Source organism: Odontesthes bonariensis, chromosome 14 (genome assembly GCF_027942865.1).
Source record: "Odontesthes bonariensis isolate fOdoBon6 chromosome 14, fOdoBon6.hap1, whole genome shotgun sequence".
Classification (NCBI taxonomy): Eukaryota; Metazoa; Chordata; class Actinopteri; order Atheriniformes; family Atherinopsidae; genus Odontesthes; species Odontesthes bonariensis.
In genome coordinates, this window is record NC_134519.1 from 21789558 (window position 1) to 21807252 (window position 17695).

The 17695-nt window shown below is 40.9% G+C and overlaps 1 protein-coding gene across 1 annotated transcript; it reads right to left on the reverse strand.

Moving 5' to 3' along the window:
* Positions 1 to 1733: 1733 nt before the first annotated feature.
* Positions 1734 to 13995, reverse strand: acsl3b (acyl-CoA synthetase long chain family member 3b). Its single transcript, XM_075483511.1, has 15 exons — positions 13761 to 13995; positions 10758 to 11256; positions 8539 to 8716; positions 8341 to 8450; positions 8057 to 8195; positions 7069 to 7219; positions 6714 to 6837; positions 6406 to 6477; positions 6155 to 6294; positions 5636 to 5808; positions 5468 to 5542; positions 5195 to 5386; positions 4992 to 5106; positions 4742 to 4899; positions 1734 to 4563 (listed from the first exon to the last, which is right to left on the reverse strand). Exons 2-15 carry the CDS (start codon positions 11106 to 11108, stop codon positions 4406 to 4408), a joined length of 2136 nt encoding a protein of 711 aa, XP_075339626.1. The 5' UTR covers positions 11109 to 11256; positions 13761 to 13995; the 3' UTR covers positions 1734 to 4405.
* Between the last annotated feature and the right edge of the window lie 3700 nt (positions 13996 to 17695).

The following is a 17695-nucleotide window of genomic DNA, read 5'->3' on the forward strand; positions in this document are numbered from 1 at the left end:
CAAGCTGAATGTATTGACCCCACTAGTCCACAGTCAGATTGTGTATAGAAATGGAGGAGATTTGTGGGGAAAACGCTTAACAACCATGGTGTCTGAGGCAGATATGGAATATTTCCCTCACTGAGGGCCAGCTATAAAATCTTCTGTCTCATTTGTTTATTTAGGTTCTCTTTGTTTCCTTTCAAGACCATTCGGTCTTTCAATTCAATGATGTTGTGATGCATAGTTTAAGCCCCACTCGTGTTCTTGCCGTATTTGGAATAATTTTAATTCTAAAATTATAGTAATAATTCTTTATGATACAAAAGGTTTACATCGACTGCAATTCAACACAGTACTTCTAAAAGACTTAGGTTTCATGTTTGAACACTTCTATTTCACAGAGTATGAATTTGAAACTGTGTCCCTTCTAATTGTGTAACTGGTTAATAAGATGGAAAAAAAATACACATTTTCAGGAGTTACTTTATTCACAGAATAAAGTGTTTTGTGTTTTGTTTTTTTCCACAGGAATGGACCGCTCATGTCTTTCTGACCTGCCCCTTATTCACACTTTATTCCAGCTTATTCCTACAGCTAATGAGTGCCTAACACTCTTTTTTTCACTCAGTCCTCATACTTGTGTGCCACCATCTTTCTGCCAAAGATGTAATTGTTCTCACTTCCTCTCCAGACACCACCCACCACCTCTCCAAAGTTATGAAGCAGCCCAGGTTCAGCTCAGCTCATCCTTGGGTAAACGCCAGTTTGGCATTGGCTCACACAGGAGTGCGTGCACGCACACATACAGATAAAAAAGTTTTTGCGCACCTCTGAGTCATAACTAGACAGAGAGAGAGAGAGAGCCACGCATAGCAGCAGGAGAAAGAAAATGAATTGGAAGACAAAGCCGAAAGAGGACAAACACAATACACACACACAGACCAGTCAAACAATATGGAAGACAGACTTCCTGCTGCTTGGTTGCAGTTGTTGTGTGATAGATCGACTGCTCTCTGTGTGCGCGCTCACGTCAGAATCAGTGGGCTAATGAAGACAGCATTATGCCTGTGACTCACTCACTCATCCCATAGGACTGAATGGAGGGAGTTAAAAAAAAAAAAGGGAAGATAAATTGCTCTCGACTCTGAGGTCTTGTAGTTTCTCTTTTACTTCAAATAAAATGCAGACAGAGCCAACAGATCAGGTGGACTCAAAGTAAAAACAAGATTATAAGCAGGTTTGTGTCATTTATAGCTGATAAGACCTTTTGGCATTTTATAGACTGTGGCCAATAGTCTTAGTTTGAAAAACAAAACAACAACAAATAAATCAGGTAAGTAACAGGTCTGATGATTGTTATCAGCTTTGTCCTAACGATGATAAATCCAGGCTTTCTCCCGTAGCAGCACCTTGGCAGGCGTGCAAGCTTCTTCCTTTAATATATGGGCTGATGCTCTTGTGAGATGTCACCTTTGTACGTCTGAAAGGAAAAGAATCCTTTGTTTACTAGCTCTGCGTACAGGTCGACTCCCAGAACTGTGTTCCGTTTGCGTCAAAGCGCCACACAGCCTTTCACAAACCACACTCACTCAGACACGTACATGTAGAGACTCACTGGCCTTCGTTGCCATAGCAACTATAGTTTCAGAATGATTCCAATCAAGCTGCTTATCAGCTGCACGTTGGGTCACAAAGATCACCGATGTACCACACACACACACACACACAGAGAAACACAAACACAAGCAGTGTTAACAACACAAACTTGTTTATTTCCATTACATAATTTTCAAGGCCAAATCACAAATAAATAAGGAAAGAGACACTTGCCGTAGCTCAGCTTGCAGGGCCACTTAACATCACACAAAATAAAGAGCAGAACCCCCGGGAACTGATCAGTAACAAAGATTATTAAATATATCAGCAGGAGCCTTTACACGTGTACAGTTATTGTTAGTTTCAATTGAGTTTGATCTTTGAGCTCCTCCCCTCTCAACCCATTTGCAAAGCAAGTGAAAACCACTACAGAGGAGGAATTCATCTTTGCACCACCCACAGCCTCTGCGATCAATATTGTCAGTGGGAAATGACGTGTGTGATGTCAGGGAGTGCTTCACATTCTTAAGACCTCGAAAGACAGCTCATGTGTGTCAGAAGGCAACTAGCCGCCTCTCGCCAGGCAGAGAAAAAGCAGCAAACAGCACAGTTAAGGTACCGACGTTTCACTGAAATGTCAGGAGAGAGGATTCTTTTTCTATAAAAAACAGGAACGCGGGCAACGAGCTCACACTTTGTCATAATAGTATGGTCAAACTTTTTACAAGCTAAAGCTGGCGGACATCTGATAGGAGATAGTGTTAGTGCACCTGACCGTACCTTTATTAATGTGTGTTTAGTACGAGCAAAGCAGGGCTTGCATTCAGAGAGAGTAATGGCCACCTCACAAAGGACCACTGACCAAACACCGTTTCATCTTCAGTCTACAGAGGAATAAATACTGAAGGAAAAAAATAAAAGAGTCACTCGCAATACTGCCATTCGTTAAATATCACCACCAATCAGAAGGCCTACTGTAATCAATATATGGTTTACAGAAAATCAAATAAACGGCAGGTGACAGAATCCCGTAGTACTGTTGTCTTTTATATACACTGCACATACAGTATCATACACAGAAACCAGTTTAAATATACAGAAATGTAACTTGCACTCTGTGAGGTGAACTGACTTTATCCTATATACTCAATTAAACACGGAGTGTATCCATGGAGAATTTCTTCGGTTGCTCAAACGGAGAGCGCTTTTGCCATCTCTTCACGTGCTTTGGTACAGTTGCACACTTTTGATCATGCAATTTCCACAATGCCAAATATTTCACTTTTCAGTTTACACTTTCAGCACAGAACGTTCAAAACAGGCAACATCTAAACTTCCTTATCAGTGTCTCTCTACCATCCTCATTATTTCTGTGGTGTTCCTTTCCTGCAAGCCTTCCATCGGTGACACGCGAAGCGGAGGCTTGAACGTTAAAACGCCACAGGAGGACCGTTGCCTGTGCATTAGTTTCCTCCTTACATACTTAAAATCTGAGTATAAATATTGCACATTCATTTTGTATCATTTTCATCATGTATATGTAAAAAAAAAACAACAACAAAACAAACAATTTTTTTTTTTTTTTAAAGTAGACTAGAAAATAACTCGACTTATGGTAAATAGAATAACATGTTTAGCGGTCAATAAAAGGCTAAGTAATGTAATTATTTTTCTACAGTAAGCTAACTTCCCTTGAAGACATCCATACGGTGCATTGGTCGTGACTGGAGAAATACAGGACTAATGTGGCAGGTTTAGTATGTTAATGAACATACGAGTCCCAGTGGTCGCATAAAATCTAAACGGATACCTTCCTACCAATGTCTGATCCTGCTACAATAGCTGGGAGCAGGGATTGAAGACTTAAGTCAGTAAACATGCACTCAAATGAGCAAACGAGAAAGTTAAGGGAGAAAATTACTTTAAAAAAAAGAAAGTTTGTAGACAAAGCTAGCTCATTAAAGTCGACAACAAGGAAATACAAAGAAAAAAAAAGGAGGAGGAGAAAAAAAACCTTTAAGTAACAGTAAAAAAGACAAAATTTTAAACATCTTAATGCTCAATCTCTCATGGCTTTGCAACACCAGTTCATCACACAGAAAAATGACTTGTCAAATGGGTTCCAAAGCTGACAAACCAAACACAGATGAAAGAAATAAAACAAAACAAAAACGCACACACACACACACACACACATACAGAGAAAGGACGCAGTAAAGATAATAGAGATCCCTGCAAAGATTCCAACCTGAAAGTTACTAAGAGCCCAGGACCCACCCCCTCCACGTCGGCCTCATGCTACCCCACGTCCCTGACGGGTATCTGCACCACATGTCCACAACCGAGCTGTTTAGGTGGAATGCTCCAGAGAGCAGGTGAGGAGGAAGAGAAGCGACGGAGTGCGTGCGCAGACATAAACTCATATACGTCTAGCCTCACATTATTTTCATTTGGAGACATGCAAAGGTCCGATTTCATGTGCCGCCTTCGTACTCATAGCAACCAAAGGGTCAAATCCATCAAAATGGAACTGTTAGGGAATCTCAGCGTGCGCGCCTTTGCTGGCTCAGTTGTATATCGGGGTCCTTTCTGCCTCTTGACCTTGACCAAAAGCATAAAGCTTGATTCAAGATTTTTTTCCCCGGTTCTGATCAAAGCTGTTACAGAGAAGCTGAGGAGGAAGTTAACGATTTTCTTTGTGTGTCAGTATTAAAGTATGTATATGTTACCTGTATCTAAATTCCTCTCGTAGTGCTCCTGGTAGGGACCTTAGAGCTCCTTGTGTATGTGTTCAAGTTGTATGTGTTATCTGGAGGGAATCTATGTGCTATTTTCCACCATACATCCTCTCAATGTCCTCTTGGTAGTGTGTTTTGAGCTCTTTCCGTTTCAGTTTGAATGCGTCGGTGACCAAGCCCGTCTCTGGCGTCCAGGGTTCAGGACTCAGTCGGACCTTCTTGGGAATTTCGAATCGCTCCAGTTTGGCTGGTTTGGAGGAGAGCAGAATCACACGTCAGCTTGACAGAACCAGTAATGCTCGTTCAAAGTGTGACACAAACCATGGGATGACATTGCACAAAATCTGAACCGATTGCTTGGCAGAGAGTACCACCAGCTGTCAATGTTATGCTGTAAAGGTGATAGAACGTTTTGTTTCCCATACCTGAGGATGCAGCCTCCGCAATGATACGAAGGACCTCCTTCTCCATCTGAGGGTTGTTGCAGAGCTCTTCCCATGTGCCTTTTACTTCCAACCGCTCAGCCAATGCCATTAACTGCTTGTGGTTAGGCACCACAAAGCTGATCACATATGAATGGTCGCTAAGATAATAAAAGACTTTTATAAATACTTTTCTCCAAGTGCAAAGACGAATGAGAAACATTATTGGTAGGGGACGGGTGAAGGACAATACCTGTTCGCATAGGCACAGATATTGTCTATGAGTGAGCAGTTCTTCAGAGCAGCCTCCACTTTTCCAAGAGAAACGTATTCTCCTGCCTGCAGTTTCACCAGGTCTTTCTTACGGTCTGTAGCGAAAACAAAACAAAAAAACACTTCAAACTCCTGTTACATTTTTATCACACACACACACTCATAAGTTGGTATCTTCCCTACCAATGATCTTAAGGCATCCGTCAGGGTGGATTTCTCCAATGTCTCCGGTACAGAACCATCTCTGTCCGTTCTCGTCCACAAAAAAGTCCTCTTGGTTTTTGCTTTTACTTTTGTAGTAACCCATTGTTACGTTGGGCCCGCCGATTAAAATTTCCCCTCTTGGGTTCGGTTTGTCTCTGCTGTAGTAACCACCTGAAGGTGCACAGAACATGCTGATTAATACCGTGACATGTCGGCCGTCTCTGTGGATCGATCCGTTACCATCCCACTTACCTTCTTCCCAGTCTTTCAGTGTGATCGCCGAACAAACCAACGGAGCACCGACCCGTCCTGTGCTGTAGTCCGACACTGAAATTTGGAGCAAAAAAGTTCAACGTCGGTAAATTTGCAAAAAAAAAAAAAAAAAAAAAAAAAAGGCTTGCAGATTTTCTCCCTTCTTACTCTCACTGATGGTGCCAGCTCCACAGGTCTCTGTGAGGCCATAGCCCTGCCCCACGGGGCAGCACAGACAGATGTTCATGAAGTGCTGTGTGGCAGCTGATAGTGGAGCTCCACCAGAAAGCAGTACCCGCATGTTACCTCCTAAGAGTGCCCGCACTCGTTTGAACACCAGACTGGAAGCGAGAACAAGATTGAGAGTGCACAGTTACTAAGGATGCGGAGAGGAGACCCCGACTAATCCAAGAGTTTTTCTTAAAAATCGGCCGCAAATCAACATAGTATCCGGATATTGACTCATACTAAATAATGCTCGGCACAAACGCAGTATCACTGTCAACACTACCTGGCAAATTACATGCCAGAGAATAATTCCTCGACCCTTTTATAGTAGCTTGTTAACAAGGATGAGAAGAATCTGTGCTGTGTTATAATTAGCCAAGAAGAAAAAGAGGTTAACAACAGCGGAAGCAAATGTCAACGGAGCCGCTCAGGTATACGGGTCGGTGCGATGCGCATTACCTGTCACACAGAGGCGTGCTGTAGCCCTTGGAGATCTGCTCCATCTTATAGTTGTAAGCCAGTACAAACAGTGTCTTCTGGAATTTGCTCATCTCCTCCATTTTGGTCATTACGTTCTTGTAGATTCGATCCATGATTTCCTACACATATTGGGAGGGCACATGCTCAGTTAACGCCGAACACCTGCAAACTGTTATTTGTTTTAATTTGAAGTCCAGAGATGTCAATCTACAAGGCTGTATTTGACTTACAGGTACAGCAGCCATGAGAGTGGGTTTCAGCACACTGGTGTCTCCTTTACTGCCCTTCTTGATCTTGGTGGACTGTGATAACGGAACAGCTCTGGTCAACTCTCACTCATTTCAGTCAGCAGTCTAAACGGATGCCTTATGAAACCGAACTTTAAACTTTAACTTAAAACTGTGCATTTTATCTGAGACCAAAGCAGTGAGTTCAAGTAGGAATTTTTCGTGGACATGAAAAACATCCCACCTTGTGCTTTAATTCAGCGCTAGAAGGAAACCGACGACAATGAGCCTCGGCCCATTTACACACTGACCTGGTCGGCGAGAGTCTGCGGTGAGGAGTAGCCGATGCGACAGCCATGAGAGATGGACACCAGCTCTGCGCTGAGCTCTAAAACGTGGGCCAGTGGTAGGTAGCCAATGTAGGTGTCCGTCTCACTGCCGGCACAAAAAATTCACACATTATCTATCTGCAGATACTCAGGAACGAATACTGCAAAAACAAAACAAATACGTAGTTGTAACAAATGGTTGGAAAAATAACCACAATTAGAAAGATTGACAAAAAAAAAAAAAAAAACAAAAAAAAAAAAAAACCCACAGAGATTCTGAGAGCCAGAGCATAACAAAAGACGAAGTGTCGGGGAAGTGAAAATGATGTCTGCATACTTGAGGTTAGGGATCCGCTCAGCCATGCCCGTGATACCAGCAATGATGTTGCCATGGGAGATCATGACACCCTTGGGGATGCCTGTGGAGCCGCTGGTGTACATGATGACTGCGATGTCTGAGGACTCCGGCTTTCTGCGGTTTACTGCAACTGCAGAGCGGAGGGTTGGGAGGGAAATGGCCAACACACCAACGTTATTATTTGTAATAATAAGTTCATATCATGACTGAGTAGTAATACATGTGACCTTTTCTAGAAAAGAGGTGTTTGCAGTGAAGGTGCTTGGGAAATGTTTTATTTTTGTAAACATCGACTGCTTTTTTGTTCTTTCTATCCATTGTACATAATATGGTGGTCCGCAGATTAAATCTTCAGTAGCCTAAATTAAGTAAAGGCCGATGTCCCCCAACGTGAAAAGCTAAAACTAAGACGTCTTGAATAATTTCCGTTGCTAATTCATGATTGGCCAGTTATCAAAAAAGTTCACTTTTTATTAGTTTTCTGCTGCATATGACCGGTAATTGTTTCTGGTCTTTTGTGCATCCATCTAGAATGAGACATCCACAGAATACAAGAGACGGCCGAGTCCTACGACACTGACCGTCGGCAGCTCTAAATACAAGTAATAAACAGATTTTATTCAATTTATAAACACTTTATTGTGTCTTTGTCCAGTAAATTTCAATACTTTTTATTTTATCTTAATCTATTTCACACATATTGTATGGTCTATTTTAAGAGTTAAACCTTATTACAGGAAAAACAAAACATGGTTGAAGCGATTTGTTATTAACATGATGTTTCTTCTCCCCCTTTTCCTAAAAAGATGGCGACTATCATCAGCACACGGTGCACTTGATAAGAGGTGATTTAATGAGCATGTCACACACTCAAATTACACGTTAGGGTTGTTAAGCCTCCATCAGTGTACTCCAATGTCCCTGACAAAATTAGAAACCATTTTAATCCCGCTGCAGAAATACTCACGGTTGTCAGGTTTGGATCCCAGATCCTTCACAGCGTCCATGTTATAGACCTCGATGCCCCTTGGGATGTCTGGCCAGCTGGTGGGTTTACTGTCCACTAAAATTATGTACTGCAGCCTTGGCACATCACATAGAATTGCCTGGGACGGAAAGTTTGAATTAAGCAAACTGAACTGAGCTTCTTATCGAGCTCTAATGTAACACATAATGAACAAACACTCATTTGGTGACTCTGTTGAACAACATTTACATAATGGGAGACAGATGACAACAGGAAACGGGTACCTTGAGACGGCTCTGAAGCAGGTCTTTGCTTGTGATGATGTGTGTGACCTCTGTCTCCTTCAGGCCGTGAGAGATGGCCACAGGTCCAAGAGTGGCGTACAGGGTCACAACTGCGAAAGGTAATTAAGGTTAGGCGTGTTGTTTTTACAGTTAAATGATGAATGTATAAGCACCCAAATCTGTTCCTCAGTCACTCACGTGGGAAATTGTACATGAAGCAGGCCTGTGCTGCCACAAGCCACTCGGCTCTGGTCTCACAGAAGATGGCGATGTTACACTGAGGCCTTTGGTTGAGAACAGCCAGCCCACTGCCAAAGCACTTTGCTGCATGGTAGGCTTCCTCATACGAGAGCCAGTTATAGTTCCCTAGAATTACCTACAGGTGACATGCAGAGATAGGAAATTGTCAGGATTATGTACACAAATGTAACAGAATATACAAGAAACAATGAAAAAGAGGCATAGAAATACAAGAAAGCGGTAGTGGACAAACCAAAAAGCAGTAGAATCTGAAAGTGGCTCACACTGGTACCAAACATACAACATCTTCTCTCATATGCGGTCAGTTACTGCCATCTGGAGGACATGTTTGGCCATTCAGGTATTAATTCAGACCATTCATGACCAATAATATTGTTGCTACTCTTCTCAAATGACTCACACGGTGCGAAACACCTTCCTGACAGTTTCGTAAGAGCACCAAAAACAGAGCTAACATGAATGAATCCTTGTATCAGAGGGATTCATTCACAGGGAGAACGTTTGATATGCCAAGTGGCTACTTGTACATTCAAGACTACAGCATCAACACACACTTTTCGACTAAGCAAATAACTCTGCCACAAACGTTTTTTCATTGTCGGTCAAAGAAAAAGCCCTAAAATAGTCTTATAGAACATGTTCAGGGCAATCAAAAATCCACAAATAGTCATTAAGCGTTAGCTACACGCTGTCACACAAGCCTGCAAAACAGCAGGATTGTCCCAATACTTGAATTTCAAAGTTGATACCCACACCAAGGAAAATTCTTGATACGCGATACAGATTTTCTTCCCTTCCTTAAAAATGAAACATCACTCTGGTATTTCTGGCAATTCAACTCTGTTCATTACCAAAAACTCTTGTCAGTCCTAACATTAACATGGAATAAATATCAGTGTGTTGAGCTGAATGTTGACTTATTTGGCTGAAACACAGCTGTTACTTCCAGTAAGCTGCACACTTATTGTGTACTTTCACATCCAGACATTCACAGAAGCTCTGTTTTCTCTCACCCCCCCAAAAAAATAAGTAAATATGACTCATGGCATCTCATCCTTTAGAACATGGTTAGATGTACTGAATTTGGTCATGTCAGACAGACCTGCTGCAGTTCAACATGTCTGTTTCTATAGAGTTTATGGAAGATTGTGGTCGAATCAGCAAAGTAGCGATCCCCACAGATGTTTGGCCAAAGCGACAGCTGTATATGAGATACACAGCGTTCCCTTCTTTGCAGAATCTTTAGCTTAGAAACTGCATGATCGATTAATGTCAAAAAGAGAAGACCTTTGCCTGCTTTTTTTCACTTCTTTTCCTCATCTTTGACTTGGGACTGTCGTCTCACTTGTCTGAATGTTAGTTTGTTTTCAAAGATACACCATAATGCCAATCAGTTTGGTTGATGACGGAGTGGCCCGAGTATGATGACCCGCAGAGTTGAATTCGTCCCCACCTGAGCTGTTATGATGAGTGAGAGGGGCTCTCGCACAGAGATTCTGGCGCTCTCCTGGTTTTTCATAAGACACATGACAATGGGAGGAGCAAAAAAAGAAAAAGGCCCCCATCTCCAAGTTTAACTGATGGAAATCATTGTTGTGATATATCCAAAACTTGCTCTTACAACAATAAAACACTCTTAGCTTAGTTTTATGCTGCCAGCAGCAGCCAACTCTGAGCTGTGAACTCAACATGATCAGCTGTTAGTGTGTGTGTGTGTGGGGGGGAGGCCAGCTGCAACCGCATCGACACCACCGCAAAAGAGTGTCTGATTAGATAATCACTTTTAGTATGAGAGTATCAGTTTTTTGGTTAACTCTACAAACGGTCTTCTGTGAAAGACTGACAGGTGGTGAGCGTAAACTCCTTTTAATGCGTGGGCGTTGGACCACTTTCAATGTGGCCTGCCTGTCAGTCAATATGACTGCAGCACTTCAGCCGAGTGCGGAGTTGCAAGTGATTTGTATGTGCAAAAATGTTACAAAAAAAAGATCCTTTGGGCGTGACACCGACATGTTTAACTTGCCTCCAGACTAAAGGAAAGCAATGCATGTGTGAAAGGAGCTTATGATCACAGGACCTACTTTTGTGTGACTGAAAGATCAAACATTAAAAATTCCAATGAAACAAGATGAAAGAACAGCAGGTCAATGTCTCACCTTTTTGAACACCTTGCCATTTGGCTGGATTTCATCCTCCTCACTGAGCAACTCCCTGGTGCCCAGACAGTCTCTCTTTGGGAACCTTCTTGAAGCGTGTTCAAACATTTTGTCCAGGGTGTCTATTCCAGGATGCAGCCATGCTGCAAACTTCTCTTGGCTATTGATGGCTCTATAAGGTCCTGCTGGGTTTCCGCTTACCGAACGTGCTTTCATTCGGCGTGCTCGTTCCAAACTAGTGCCAGCCCCGGAGAAGAAGTACCAAGGTATGAAGGTGATGACAGAGTAGACCCAGACGACAGACCGGAAAACCTGCAGTAGCAGGGGGTTCATATCCTCCTTCAACTTCATCTTTGAGGATGAAGTCAATGCTGGAGATTAATCAAACCCTGACAGCAACAGCACAGTGCACTGGTCTCTCCTCTTTTAAGTGTTCTGACCCGTGGCAAACGTTGAGGGTTGCAGGCAGCAGCTCTTTCGTGCAGCAAAGCAACCAGACCTGCAAGACAGAAAAACAACATGAAATTTTAGAGGTGTATTAAAGGATTAAAGAGGTTTTAACGCATTTTAAGAGGTCGAGCTGCAATTAATGTGAGTAACTGGCTCCTAGTAAATAAATCCTTGTTAGTCTGATCACCAATTCTGCGTCATACGGTTGTCAGCAAGCTAAATTTCTTTCGCAATACTCTCTGGCCCCATTTTAAACAGCACGACCTTATAGAAGAAGCATGATGCCATTACGCTCAACATAAATGAAAACTGATAATCGTGTTAATCAACTAACCAAGTGATATAAAATGAATTCCTTCTCAGGTGTGAAGAATTTTGGCTGTTTTTAAACTGCAAAATCAATGTGAAAGAAACCCTGTGCTCTAGTTTAATAAAAAATTTAATACATTTTTTTTTTTTTTAAATCAGATACTTGCATCATTTGTCATTATCAAACAATCTGTAAAAAGATTACGGTCAGATAAAATGCAGATAATACATCCCTAACATGGTATGGCTGGAAGAGACAATATTCAGACTGCTAAATAAGCAGTAATTGCCTTCAACACAGTCTCCCCGTGTTCTTTTTTTTTTCTTCTTCATTCATTCATTGTGTACAGTTTGCAGCAATGTTATTTGCTGCATTCATCTTGTTTTTTTGGCTCGACTACAACAAAACATCTGATCACCTCCGATCGTCTTCCTGAGAGCTCAGCTATTTGTAGTGTATGCTTAAGGACAGAGTGTAATTTGCAATGTAGCCACTAAAAGAAGTCAGTGACTCATTCTGTAGCTTACAGGGAGAGGCCTGGAGGTCATGACTGAGGTCTGCATACCCCGGCCTGCTAATGTGACAACACTGCGAAGAATGTAACACGGGCCGCAGAGGTGGGCTGTTCATGGCCATGTGCAAAAAACACAGGTTACAAGAGGCAGAATGCAAGAAAGAAGTCTAGTTAAGAGTGTGAGAACCAACACGGATATCAAATACGGGTCACATGCTCTGGACCATGCCGGTCTCTAGGACAGCAGAGCCAGACATACACAGCAGAGGCCAATGTTTTTTCTTTATTTATTTATTCTACACAAGAAATGGCAGCTATTCATTAAATGGCGTTCAGCAATGTTAATCATGTAAGCAAAAAAAAAACTAGCCTATTTTACTGTGTCTACACTGGCGCATTTCCATCTGCCAAACTGTATACGTAAAAAGCGATGATGATGATCCAAATTCAACTGATCTTTTCTGGGAATTTATCAGAGAAGAGTTCTAACCCAAAACCACAACGGCTTTATGATCAAGATTTTTATCTAAAGACACAACGTCCCTCTGGACAAACCTGCCTCACTTGTTCTGCTGCAACCAACTGAAAGTTCTACAGTACTTGAGCAGATCAAACAAAGAACAAAGCTGCAGGCACAGGAAAAACAGTAAAATCTCCCTCAGGTTTTTTTTTTTTTACCACTAGTAATACAGGTTCAGTCACTCTGTAACTTACGTTGAGGTAGATACACCCTCTCCTAGTTACCATTTCTTTTGTTGTAAATCCTTTGGGATGCAGAGCAGTCAGCATGTGATGCAAAATTACAGTGGCTAATCAGAAACCCAATACTTCATAATTAAATTAGCCTCCAGTTGTACAGTCAGTCACTAAGGCGATAATGGCTCTAATAAACATCCACTCCCATAAAAGATTAATGAAGTTTTGTCATGTTAAGAAAAAACAGGTAATCAAGCAAACTTGAATGATGTAGCTCCTCACATAGGTTGTACATTTTCACTATAATACATGCTCATAGTTACTTAAGCAATATTTATAATTGAATGGTAAACTTCTGCATTGTTGTATTGCTACTTTTACTTGAGTAAAGGATATGGAACACTTAAAATACTAATCTTTTTATTCCCAGTGAAAGCATATGAAATACATCTAAACAGTAGGGTGATGGTAAACTGTATATCTTTTGAAAGCTGGTGATTTTTCATTGAAAGAGTCTGACAATTGGCCTTTAATCACAAACCATTTTATTTCCGTTAGCTTGCTCGTTGGCATTTGTTGTTCTACCAAGCAGTGTGGTCTAGTATCGGTTTATATCTGTCCTTATCTTTAAAAAAAAACAAAACCTGTTAAATAAGATGACCAACACCGCATTATAGATACTAGACAGATGTAATACTAATTAGACTATACCATTCATTTAACTCCATTGTTCAAAACGGAGACTGTTCGAGAAAGCTTCAAGATTAGCAGTTAGCAAATTCAAGACGCACTAGCGAAGCTAGCATTTAGCCTCAAGCTAACTATTGCTGCGGTTGTTTTGCCGGCTGCTGGTAAAGTGAAACAAGCTGAATCATATATTTGTCTCAGATAGAAAGCAATACAAATATCATATGCCATAAAGCAAAAGTATCCCATATTAAAAGTGACATGCTGCACTGTTAAGAAAACCGGTCTCACAATAATTCCCTCTCAACAACATCTGCAAAGCGTACACACTGCAACACATTCTCACCTCTTTTCTCAACCGCTATGCCGGGGTCGCCGCGGTATGGACTCCAGTATTTTTCCTCTTGTACACACCAACCGTGGCAGGATATCAACATAACCTGGAAAACGGGATTTTTAGGAACTAATCGCAACTGAAAGTCGGTTATAAAACGAATATAAAATTGTAAATCTGAGAATCATCGGGCCAGCGTTGTCAGCCCGGAAGCTACTACTTGACGTCACAATGTTCCTCCGTCAGCGATTGGAGGACTCGAGGTGGCGCGTGCTTGGGGCAGCGGGGACGTCAGCAAGGTTACTGGCGGTCACAACTTTCCGGATAGTCAGCTCTGCCATCGCAGCAATGCGGGGTCCGTAGTTGAGCTACTTTAACAAACAGGATTGGCTCCGTATGATTGCTCAGCTTTTTCTGATCAAGTGTCTGTGTTTTGATTTTTGTTACTGCGCAACAATAACAGTATATGATAAAGTTAAGTGTGCGTATGGAACTGAATGAAATCATTGACCGCTGGGTAAACATGTCGAAAAGGTTTCCTATTTGTCCGACTGAGGACACGTGTGTGATCCCGATGGGAGCGCCGACGCACATGCGCTCCTATTCATTCAGCATTCTGCTTCAGGTGCGCCAAAGCGTCCATGGATGGGCATGTAATCAGTCTACAGTTCATTATAGCGATTGGAACATTGGGATTCTCCAGCAAAGTATCCCTTCAAAACAAACATCCACGTTGTTCTTCTGCTGTATTGTCTTTGTCTTCTTTGACGCTAAATATGAAACGCAGGTATTAACAATTAATGGATGGAGTTTTGCATGTTTGTAGGTATAGGGTCATTTTGTTTTGTTTCAGGTTTCTGTCTCATTTGAGTTGGGGTTTTTTATGCGTAGTGAGGATCTTACTTGGTCATTTGCTATGTGTTTGCTGCCATTTTGTGTCTCTCTGTTGCTTATTTGATTTGTTGTTATTATGCTGTAAAGTTTTGCCTGCACTTTTTTTTCTTTTACACACTGAAAGTATATCTGGAATAAGACTAGTGTTGACTCTCTAGGCCTGTTTCTGTCTGCCCCCTTCAGTTATCTGGTCCTAAACAACGAAATACTGTCTGCAGAACAAATGTTTAGAGTCTTCATCTGTCAGTGAGGTAATAAATGGCTGTCTATTCTTAAAGGACATCCTAACTTTGTTCTTTTTTGTGGTCAAGTTAATAGCCTTACAACTACAATTTATGCAATTTTCTATCCTAGCCAATGGTGTTGGAGATTGTGATGCATTAAGTTTCATAATAGATGCCCTGTTGTGCTTTGGAATGATCATTTAGGTTGACAAACCTTTTTTTGTTAACTCATCTGCCAATTTTGAAATATTATGCATTTCTTAATTAGCCTGCAAAGTGCTGTGTCATAACTGAAAAGACAAAGCTAAATACAAGAGTTCAGTCTTTTTCAAGTTTTAACACTGAGAAAATAAACAAATTTATTTGAAGTACAACTTTTTTTTTAACACTGTGGTAAATTTAAGTTTAGTTTCTGATTATATATTCTAAAACAAGAGTGACTAAAAGAAAGAACAGAAGTGTCTCAACTGTCTAAATTGTGTTTTTGGTAATTCCCTACTGAAACTCTTTACATTAGTCTGCTCATCTTTGAACTTGTTTTACAGCTTGTCTCTTTTGTTGTTGTTTCTTTTTTCATCCACTTATGTCCACTTATATGTATATTTCAGTGTAGGACAATGTAGGGAGAAGAGAAGGGTCCAAACATGGAAAATGGGTGGGGACAGGAAGCTCCAGTCCCTAAAGGGAGAATGATGTGTGTAAACTGCTCCCAATAAAACTACAAAGCTTTTCTTTAATTCCCACATAAAATCAAACTGTTAAATAGAAAATAATTATTTCTTTATACTGGAATCATCTGACTGACACCATCTGCATGAGCCATCTGCAACAATGTATTGATTAGTCATAGTGTTACTGTTCACAATTAATACAGCAGGGACAGTGACAGAAGCAAGTTTAAATTTAAAAGCCTCTGTGCAGACTGTATCAAATAAAGTTTATCTTCTCAATTACAAACACTAAAAGAAGCTGCAACTATACAGAGTACCCTGGTGGTTGGTTAAAACTACATTAATCGTTCAACAATGTCTTTGACCAAGACACCGAACGATGTAATGAAATATATTCTTGTGAAGATGAACAACAATACATGGAATATAACACCATATCAATGTTTAAAAAACAAAATCTAAAATGCAGAATCAGTATGTCGAAAAGTACAGCCTTATTGCTTCAATAGGAATTAAGAGGGCAAGTAGCAGCCAGGTGTTCCTGATCAAATGCACTTGATGAACTGACCATAAGCAAGTGTGAGCACCTCTATAAAAGCAGAAGCTTTGCTGGCCTGCAGCATTCAGGTGTGTGTTCACACAATGCCAAGTAGGAGTGACAGCAATGATCTACTGTAGCTACCCTTCAATCCATCATTCTACAGTGGAAATAATTTTTTCACAAGTGGAAAACATTCAAGACAATTGACAATCTTCCCGGGAGTGGATGACCCAGGAAGTTTACATCAAGGTCAGACTGTGCAAAGCTCGGACAGTTAAAAAAACTTCTGGCATCAGATAGCATGATAAATGTTAAAAATCAGAAAAATAAAATACAATAAAATCAGAAAAGGTATTTTTGGAAGGCTCATTGGGAAAAAGTCTATTCTCTTAAGAATAAATACATACAAAACTGAGTAGCACAGCTTAGGTTTGTAAAGTTGTATCTGCAACCACAAGGTTTCTGGAACAAAGCTCTTTGGAAAGATGAGTCCAAAGTGAACATATTTTGCCATAATGCACTGGACCAGGTTTGATGAAAATGAAACACAGCATATCAGCATAAACTTCGCTGACCAACTGTCAAGCACAGTGGTGGAGTGGTAAGATTTATGCTCGTTTTACAGCCACAGGACCTGGGGCACCTTGCAGACATTAGGTAGACCGTGAACTCCTCTGTATACCAAGTATTAGTGTCAAACATGAGGCTGTCTGTCTGACATTTAAAGCTTAGCTGAAACTGAAAAAGAAAAGAACCAAGATATTTCAATGGTCCAGTCAAAGTTCAGACCTCTGCCTGATTTAAATTCTGTTGTGGGACCTTAGTAGTGATGTGTATGAATGAATGCCAGTAAATCTTGATGAAGTAAAGCAACACTGTAAAAAGTTGGCCAAAATTCTCAAACAGCAATGCAAGAGAATAATAAGTTCGAATAGAAAATTATTACTTCCAGTTGTTGCTGTGAACAGTGGTTCGACAAGCTATAGAGTCATGGAGTCAAGGGGTGTGCTTAGTTTTACATTCGGTTCTTCTGCAATTTGGTTTTCTTTTTGTTTAATAAATAATAAAAGTCTAATATGTCATGTGTTGTTCATCTGAGGTTGTCATGACTTAATTCTAAGACCTGATTATGACATATATCATTCTTGATTGTCTTTCATTATACCATACACTTAAAAGAGGGTGTACTTTCTTTTTTACAAAGGAGGCATGTGGTTCTTTTTTCCTTTCATGCATTCTCATTTTTGTACACCAGGGGGAGCATGTGTGCATGTCGGCCATCAAAGCAGTGTACTGCACACTTAAAGTGTGCTTCAACTTGACAGAAAAAATTGGGTTTGTATGTGAGAAAAAAGAGAGGATATAGACAGAAGTAAGGCCATTTTCGACATCTTGACGGTAACATGAAGAAAGTGAAATGCTCAGGGTAACCTGTGCTTGACACTTTGACCCCCGTCATCGATTGCATGTCACTCGTCTGTGGAGTTTTCGCATGCCATATGGCTTTCCAAATTTATTCTGACAAGTACATATTCACCCTTACACTGTCACACCTTTTCTACCACATACACACAAGCGTGCGGTCACATGATGATCCAAAGTGCATACAGAGGGGTG

Bases quoted from the DNA above. Each gene is read 5' to 3' on its own strand.
- acsl3b (XM_075483511.1), bottom strand. From the start codon at position 11,108: ATGAAGTTGAAGGAGGATATGAACCCCCTGCTACTGCAGGTTTTCCGG. The intron at 5,543-5,635 runs GTAAGAAGGGAG...TCCAAATTTCAG, and splicing joins AGCTGGCACCATCAGTGAGA to TGTCGGACTACAGCACAGGA. The intron at 5,107-5,194 runs GTAGGGAAGATA...TTTTCGCTACAG, and splicing joins CGGATGCCTTAAGATCATTG to ACCGTAAGAAAGACCTGGTG.